This window comes from Leuresthes tenuis, unplaced genomic scaffold, assembly GCF_036924035.1.
Source record: "Leuresthes tenuis unplaced genomic scaffold, fLeuTen1.0.hap1 SCAF_1, whole genome shotgun sequence".
Classification (NCBI taxonomy): domain Eukaryota; kingdom Metazoa; phylum Chordata; class Actinopteri; order Atheriniformes; family Atherinopsidae; genus Leuresthes; species Leuresthes tenuis.
Genome location: NW_027325355.1, coordinates 36,771,472 through 36,780,681, shown reverse-complemented (window position 1 = coordinate 36,780,681; position 9,210 = coordinate 36,771,472). Strand labels below are relative to the sequence as shown.

Below are 9,210 nucleotides of genomic sequence, written 5' to 3'. Positions count from 1 at the left end.
GATGTGGTGAGAATAATCAGCTGGAATGATTCCAGATGTCAGATTTAAAGGTTTGTGGTGAGAATAATCAGCTGGAATGATTCCAGATGTGGTGAGAATAATCAGCTGGAATAATTCCAGATGTGGTGAGAATAATCAGCTGGAATGATTCCAGATGTGGTGAGAATAATCAGCTGGAATAATTCCAGATTTCAGATTTAAAGGTTTGAGGTGAGAATAATCAGCTGGAATGATTCCAGATGTGGTGAGAATAATCAGCTGGAATGATTCCAGATGTCAGATTTAAAGGTTTGAGGTGAGAATAATCAGCTGGAATGATTCCAGATGTGGTGAGAATAATCAGCTGGAATGATTCCAGATGTGGTGAGAATAATCAGCTGGAATGATTCCAGATATCAGATTTAAAGGTTTGAGGTGAGAATAATCAGCTGGAATGATTCCAGATGTCAGATTTAAAGGTTTGAAGTGAGAATAATCAGCTGGACTGATTCCAGATGTCAGATTTAAAGGTTTGAAGTGAGAATAATCAGCTGGAATGATTCCAAATGTGGTGAGAATAATCAGCTGGAATGATTCCAGATGTGGTGAGAATAATCAGCTGGAATGATTCCACATTTCAGATTTAAAGGTTTGAGGTGAGAATAATCAGCTGGAATGATACCAGATGTCAGATTTAAAGGCTTGAGGTGAGAATAATCAGCTGGAATGATTCCAGATGTGGTGAGAATAATCAGCTGGAATGATTCCAGATGTCACATTTAAAGGTTTGAGGTGAGAATAATCAGCTGGAATGATTCCAGATGTCAGATTTAAAGGTTTCAGGTGAGAATAATCAGCTGGAATGATTCCAGATGTGGTGAGAATAATCAGCTGGAATGATTCCAGATGTCAGATTTAAAGGTTTCAGGTGAGAATAATCAGCTGGAATGATTCCAGATGTGGTGAGAATAATCAGCTGGAATGATTCCAGATTTCAGATTTAAAGGTTTGAGGTGAGAATAATCAGCTGGAATGATTCCAGATGTGGTGAGAATAATCAGCTGGAATGATTCCAGATTTCAGATTTAAAGGTTTGAGGTGAGAATAATCAGCTGGAATGATTCCAGATGTCAGATTTAAAGGCTTGAGGTGAGAATAATCAGCTGGAATGATTCCAGATGTGGTGAGAATAATCAGCTGGAATGATTCCAGATGTCAGATTTAAAGGTTTGAGGTGAGAATAATCAGCTGGAATGATTCCAGATGTCAGATTTAAAAGTTTGTGGTGAGAATAATCAGCTGGAATGATTCCAGATGTGGTGAGAATAATCAGCTGTAATGATTCCAGATGTGGTGAGAATAATCAGCTGTAATGATTCCAGATGTCAGATTTAAAGGCTTGAGGTGAGAATAATCAGCTGGAATGATTCCAGATGTCAGATTTAAACGTTTGAGGTAAGAATAATCAGCTGGAATGATTCCAGATGTCAGATTTAAAGGTTTGAGGTGAGAATAATCAGCTGGAATGATTCCAGATGTGGTGAGAATAATCAGCTGGAATGATTCCAGATGTCAGATTTAAAGGTTTCAGGTGAGAATAATCAGCTGGAATGATTCCAGATGTGGTGAGAATAATCAGCTGGAATGATTCCAGATTTCAGATTTAAAGGTTTGAGGTGAGAATAATCAGCTGGAATGATTCCAGATGTGGTGAGAATAATCAGCTGGAATGATTCCAGATTTCAGATTTAAAGGTTTGAGGTGAGAATAATCAGCTGGAATGATTCCAGATGTCAGATTTAAAAGTTTGTGGTGAGAATAATCAGCTGGAATGATTCCAGATGTGGTGAGAATAATCAGCTGTAATGATTCCAGATGTGGTGAGAATAATCAGCTGTAATGATTCCAGATGTCAGATTTAAAGGCTTGAGGTGAGAATAATCAGCTGGAATGATTCCAGATGTCAAATTTAAAGGTTTGAGGTGAGAATAATCAGCTGGAATGATTCCAGATGTCAAATTTAAAGGTTTGAGGTGAGAATAATCAGCTGGAATGATTCCAGATGTGGTGAGAATAATCAGCTGTAATGATTCCAGATGTGGTGAGAATAATCAGCTGTAATGATTCCAGATGTCAGATTTAAAGGCTTGAGGTGAGAATAATCAGCTGGAATGATTCCAGATGTCAGATTTAAAGGTTTGAGGTGAGAATAATCAGCTGGAATGATTCCAGATGTCAAATTTAAAGGTTTGAGGTGAGAATAATCAGCTGGAATGATTCCAGATGTGGTGAGAATAATCAGCTGGAATGATTCCAGATGTGGTGAGAATAATCAGCTGGAATGATTCCAGATGTCAGATTTAAAGGTTTGAGGTGAGAATAATCAGCTGGAATGATTCCAGATGTGGTGAGAATAATCAGCTGGAATGATTCCAGATGTGGTGAGAATAATCAGCTGGACTGATTCCAGATGTCAGATTTAAAGGTTTGAGGTGAGAATAATCAGCTGGAATGATTCCAGATGTGGTGAGAATAATCAGCTGTAATGATTCCAGATGTGGTGAGAATAATCAGCTGTAATGATTCCAGATGTCAGATTTAAAGGCTTGAGGTGAGAATAATCAGCTGGAATGATTCCAGATGTCAGATTTAAAGGTTTGAGGTGAGAATAATCAGCTGGAATGATTCCAGATGTCAAATTTAAAGGTTTGAGGTGAGAATAATCAGCTGGAATGATTCCAGATGTGGTGAGAATAATCAGCTGGAATGATTCCAGATGTGGTGAGAATAATCAGCTGGAATGATTCCAGATGTCAGATTTAAAGGTTTGAGGTGAGAATAATCAGCTGGAATGATTCCAGATGTGGTGAGAATAATCAGCTGGAATGATTCCAGATGTCAGATTTAAAGGATTGAGGTGAGAATAATCAGCTGGAATGATTCCAGATGTCAGATTTAAAGGTTTAAGGTGAGAATAATCAGCTGGAATGATTCCAGATGTGGTGAGAATAATCAGCTGGAATGATTCCAGATGTCAGATTTAAAGGATTGAGGTGAGAATAATCAGCTGGACCGATTCCAGATGTCAGATTTAAAGGTTTGAGGTGAGAATAATCAGCTGGAATGATTCCAGATGTGGTGAGAATAATCAGCTGGAATGATTCCAGATGTCAGATTTAAAGGTTTGAGGTGAGAATAATCAGCTGGAATGATTCCAGATGTGGTGAGAATAATCAGCTGGAATGATTCCAGATGTCAGATTTAAAGGTTTGAGGTGAGAATAATCAGCTGGAATGATTCCAGATGTGGTGAGAATAATCAGCTGGAATGATTCCAGATGTCAGATTTAAAGGTTTGAGGTGAGAATAATCAGCTGGAATGATTCCAGATGTCAGATTTAAAGGTTTGAGGTGAGAATAATCAGCTGGAATGATTCCAGATGTGGTGAGAATAATCAGCTGGAATGATTCCAGATGTCAGATTTAAAGGTTTGAGGTGAGAATAATCAGCTGGAATGATTCCAGATGTGGTGAGAATAATCAGCTGGACTGATTCCAGATGTCAGATTTAAAGGTTTGAGGTGAGAATAATCAGCTGGACTGATTCCAGATGTCAGATTTAAAGGTTTGAGGTGAGAATAATCAGCTGGACTGATTCCAGATGTGGTGAGAATAATCAGCTGGAATGATTCCAGATGTCAGATTTAAAGGTTTGAGGTGAGAATAATCAGCTGGAATGATTCCAGATGTCAGATTTAAAGGTTTGAGGTGAGAATAATCAGCTGGAATGATTCCAGATGTGGTGAGAATAATCAGCTGGAATGATTCCAGATGTGGTGAGAATAATCAGCTGGAATCATTCCAGATGTCAGATTTAAAGGTTTGAGGTGAGAATAATCAACTGGAATGGTCCCAGATGTCAGATTTAAAGGTTTGAGGTGAGAATAATCAGCTGGACCGATTCCAGATGTCAGATTTAAAGGTTTGAGGTGAGAATAATCAGCTGGAATGATTCCAGATGTGGTGAGAATAATCAGCTGGAATGATTCCAGATGTCAGATTGAAAGGTTTGAGGTGAGAATAATCAGCTGGAATGATTCCAGATGTCAGATTTAAAGGTTTGAGGTGAGAATAATCAGCTGGAATGATTCCAGATGTGGTGAGAATAATCAGCTGGAATGATTCCAGATGTCAGATTTAAAAGTTTGTGGTGAGAATAATCAACTGGAATCATTCCAGATGTGGTGAGAATAATCAGCTGGAATGATTCCAGATGTCAGATTTAAAGGTTTGTGGTGAGAATAATCAGCTGGAATGATTCCAGATGTCAGATTTAAAGGTTTGAGGTGAGAATAATCAACTGGAATGATTCCAGATGTCAGATTTAAAGGTTTGAGGTGAGAATAATCAGCTGGAATGATTCCAGATGTCAGATTTAAAGGTTTATGGTGAGAATAATCAGCTGGAATGATTCCAGATGTCAGATTTAAAGGTTTATGGTGAGAATAATCAGCTGGAATGATTCCAGATGTCAGATTTAAAGGTTTGTGGTGAGAATAATCAGCTGGAATGATTCCAGATGTCAGATTTAAAGGTTTGAGGTGAGAATAATCAGCTGGAATGATTCCAGATGTCAGATTTAAAGGTTTGAGGTGAGAATAATCAGCTGGAATGATTCCAGATGTGGTGAGAATAATCAGCTGGAATGATTCCAGATGTGGTGAGAATAATCAGCTGGAATGATTCCAGATGTCATATTTAAAGGTTTGAGGTGAGAATAATCAGCTGGAATGATTCCAGATGTGGTGAGAATAATCAGCTGGAATGATTCCAGATGTCAGATTTAAAGGTTTGAGGTGAGAATAATCAGCTGGAATGATTCCAGATGTCAGATTTAAAGGTTTGAGGTGAGAATAATCAGCTGGAATGATTCCAGATGTCAGATTTAAAGGTTTGAGGTGAGAATAATCAGCTGGAATGATTCCAGATGTGGTGAGAATAATCAGCTGGAATGATTCCAGATGTCAGATTTAAAGGTTTGAGGTGAGAATAATCAGCTGGAATGATTCCAGATGTGGTGAGAATAATCAGCTGGAATGATTCCAGATGTGGTGAGAATAATCAGCTGGAATGATTCCAGATGTCATATTTAAAGGTTTGAGGTGAGAATAATCAGCTGGAATGATTCCAGATGTGGTGAGAATAATCAGCTGGAATGATTCCAGATGTCAGATTTAAAGGTTTGAGGTGAGAATAATCAGCTGGAATGATTCCAGATGTCAGATTTAAAGGTTTGAGGTGAGAATAATCAGCTGGAATGATTCCAGATGTCAGATTTAAAGGTTTGAGGTGAGAATAATCAGCTGGAATGATTCCAGATGTGGTGAGAATAATCAGCTGGAATGATTCCAGATGTGGTGAGAATAATCAGCTGGAATGATTCCAGATGTGGTGAGAATAATCAGCTGGAATGATTCCAGATGTGGTGAGAATAATCAGCTGGAATGATTCCAGATGTCAGATTTAAAGGTTCGAGGTGAGAAAAATCAGCTGGAATGATTCCAGATGTCAGATTTAAAGGTTTGAGGTGAGAATAATCAGCTGGAATGATTCCAGATGTGGTGAGAAAAATCAGCTGGAATGATTCCAGATGTCAGATTTAAAGGTTTGAGGTGGGAATAATCAGCTGGACTGATTCCAGATGTCAGATTTAAAGGTTTGTGGTGAGAATAATCAGCTGGAATGATTCCAGATGTCAGATTTAAAGGTTTGAGGTGAGAATAATCAGCTGGAATGATTCCAGATGTGGTGAGAATAATCAGCTGGAATGATTCCAGATGTCAGATTTAAAGGTTTGAGGTGAGAATAATCAGCTGGAATGATTCCAGATGTGGTGAGAAAAATCAGCTGGAATGATTCCAGATGTCATATTTAAAGGTTTGAGGTGAGAATAATCAGCTGGAATGATTCCAGATGTCAGATTTAAAGGTTTGAGGTGAGAATAATCAGCTGGAATGATTCCAGATGTCAGATTTAAAGGTTTGAGGTGAGAATAATCAACTGGAATGATTCCAGATGTGGTGAGAATAATCAGCTGGAATGATTCCAGATGTCAGATTTAAAGGTTTGAGGTGAGAATAATCAGCTGGAATGATTCCAGATGTCAGATTTAAAGGTTTGTGGTGAGAATAATCAGCTGGACTGATTCCAGATGTCAGATTTAAAGGTTTGAGGTGAGAATAATCAGCTGGAATGATTCCAGATGTCAGATTTAAAGGTTTGAGGTGAGAATAATCAACTGGAATGATTCCAGATGTGGTGAGAATAATCAGCTGGAATGATTCCAGATGTCAGATTTAAAGGTTTGAGGTGAGAATAATCAGCTGGAATGATTCCAGATGTCAGATTTAAAGGTTTGAGGTGAGAATAATCAGCTGGAATGATTCCAGATGTCAGATTTAAAGGTTTGTGGTGAGAATAATCAGCTGGACTGATTCCAGATGTCAGATTTAAAGGTTTGAGGTGAGAATAATCAGCTGGAATGATTCCAGATGTCAGATTTAAAGGTTTGAGGTGAGAATAATCAACTGGAATGATTCCAGATGTGGTGAGAATAATCAGCTGGAATGATTCCAGATGTCAGATTTAAAGGTTTGAGGTGAGAATAATCAGCTGGAATGATTCCAGATGTCAGATTTAAAGGTTTGAGGTGAGAATAATCAGCTGGACTGATTCCAGATGTGGTGAGAATAATCAGCTGGAATGATTCCAGATGAACCTGATGTCCCAGTGTGAATCCGATCCAGAGGGAGTCCTTGTAATGACTACATGTAGGAGTTTCTGATCCAAGTGGAACATCAGGTTCAGACATCTTTACGGTGGCGGTTTCCACACCCTCGGTGGAATGATGTGTTCAGGTGTTTGAGGGATTTTTTGGTGCGGTGAGGCTTGTTGTGGACTGACTCAAACAGTCCTCTTTCCTCGCCCTGCTGTGGACCCTTTCAGGTGTTTTCCTGCTCTGGTTGTGTAACTCTGTGTGTGCTACAGCCTGCAGCAGTGTGTTAGTGCCTGTCATGTGATCAGCTGATGTTCTCTGGTATTCTGGGACGCTTCATCAGTCAGCAGCTGCAGACACAACGAGCCGGGGTGAGTTGGATTTCTGCTCTTTAATCTGGTTTCCTAATTACAGGAAAATGTCTCTGAATGGCAGTTGGCAGCGGTCTCTGTGAGACCCAATCAGAGGGTGAGCAGAGGGCGAAGAGGCTCACAGACCTCTGCCAGACCCCCGCTCAGCTTTCCAAGGAGTTTCCTGATCCGTGTGCGGGGCGTTCAGGTCACCTCACCTCTCTTTCACCCACAATTCAATTCTTAACTCACAGAAAAACGTCTTTTAAAATCTGTCTTCTCCAAAAGTTTAGTTTGTTTTTAAATTCTGTCGAAATATTTAAAGCAAAATCACCTGAAAACATTTTCCTTCTCTGAAAGTTGTAGCTGAAATTATTTTGACTATTCTTGTTCTTTCATGACGTTTCTTAAAGATAAAAAAAGTCATCAGTTTTGTTTTTATTTTTCAGAAATTTCAGTTCAAGTTTAAAAGGCTTAAATGGCTCAAAAACCCTGGAAAGAAATGTTCATTTTATGTCCAAATGTTTAGTTTGTAATAAGTATTCTAACTTATTAACTAACCCTAATCCTCTCAGAATACTTATATATTTATCAAATGATGTATTTAAATGTTACCCCAACATTACAAATCGTTCATTTATTTGGAGGTCGGCCTGTTTTCTTGCTGATCTGTCAATGCTGCTTCTTTTTTTGCTTAATTAAAGAATTAAATGACTTTTTCTTAATATTTCAACATTAATAAATAATATTTTGTGTAATATTCTTTAGAGAGTATTTCTGAGCTGCTCCAGTTTGAGTTTGTTTTTAAAGTAATATTTTCTGGGTTTTTGTCTGGAAAACATTTAAATATTTTCATCAAATTTTAATTTTTTTACTTCTAAACAAACAACAGAGAGCCGACAACTGAACCCTGAGGAGCTCCACAGGTCCGTACTGACTGATTAATCAGCTCCAGAGTTTTCATCGATTGATTATTGATTATTGATCATGGAGCGTAAACTGGACCTGACCCGTCTGTCGGATGAAGAGGCCAAACACGTGTGGGAGGTGATCCAACGAGACTTCAACCTCCGCAAGAACGAAGAGGAGAGGCTCAGGTACCTTCATCCATTTCTGTGTCTCCACTGTCTGAAAAGGTCCTTTTTATGAGTATTACGTTTGAGCTGATGATAAACTCTGTGTGTGTGTCACCGCTGGAGCGTGTGAATCGATTCGCTCATGTGATGTCAGCAGGAACACGAGTGTGAAAGACGCTTTTGTTCCTGCAGTCGATCACGCTTCAGTCACATGGACTTCTGCTGAGGACTCCAACTCCCATCAGCCCCGGGGGCAGCCACACTCAGGCTCCCGGCTGCAGGACAGCAGAGGTTGGGTCACTCTGTGACCATCAGAAACAGCAGAAGGCAGCATCTGAATGATGTATGTGCTCCCATAATCCGTTTTTCTCAGTTTAATCAGATTGGCGCTCAGCAGAGGGAACAGGCTCCTGTTGTCTGACTCCCCACATCAATTGTTGCGTCAGGAGTTGACCAGCTGATAAACATCAAGATTAACGAGGTCAATCTTTCCATCAAAGCTCCGTAATGAAATCATCTGAAGATAACCAAGCGAGTGACAACAACCAACACAAACAGAGTTCTGAGTGTTAAAAATAAATTCGGTGTGAAACGCAGTCAGAAGATGATCCAAGAATCATTCCTCCTGGAGAAAAGGTCAAGCCTGGGATTAAGTATGAGGAACAGATGGAACCAAACTAAAGACTTATTCAGAAGACAACATCTCATTGCAGTACAAAGTATTTCAGCATGTGAACCAGTGAGAGGCAACAAAAACTGCATCAGCAGAACCTGAGGAGCTCAACAAAAACCCATGAATCCAAATGTGATCCGGTGTGGGCAGGATGTATTGGAAAGGAACCGTGGATGGTTGGAAGTCCTGATTCTCTCACTCACTCTGGAAGCCACAGCTTGTTGAAGCCACCGGAGGACAAATGGCTCGTAGCAGTGGGATGATTGATCTAACCTGGTCCAGTTCCAGTGAATACTGCTGTTCAGCCCAACTGCAACCGTCAGTATAAAATGACCAAAGACACCGAAACAAGCACAAC

General features: G+C 39.5%; 1 protein-coding gene across 1 annotated transcript in view; it reads left to right on the top strand.

Moving 5' to 3' along the window:
* The first annotated feature begins 8,000 nt into the window (after positions 1 to 8,000).
* The window catches only part of mlpha (melanophilin a), a 49,811-nt gene continuing 48,601 nt past the window's right edge, over positions 8,001 to 9,210 (top strand). Inside the window, exon 1 of the mRNA XM_072379581.1 lies at positions 8,001 to 8,200. Within this exon, the coding sequence (XP_072235682.1) occupies positions 8,091 to 8,200 (110 nt within the window). The 5' untranslated portion in view covers positions 8,001 to 8,090. The remainder of the gene's footprint in view (positions 8,201 to 9,210) is intronic.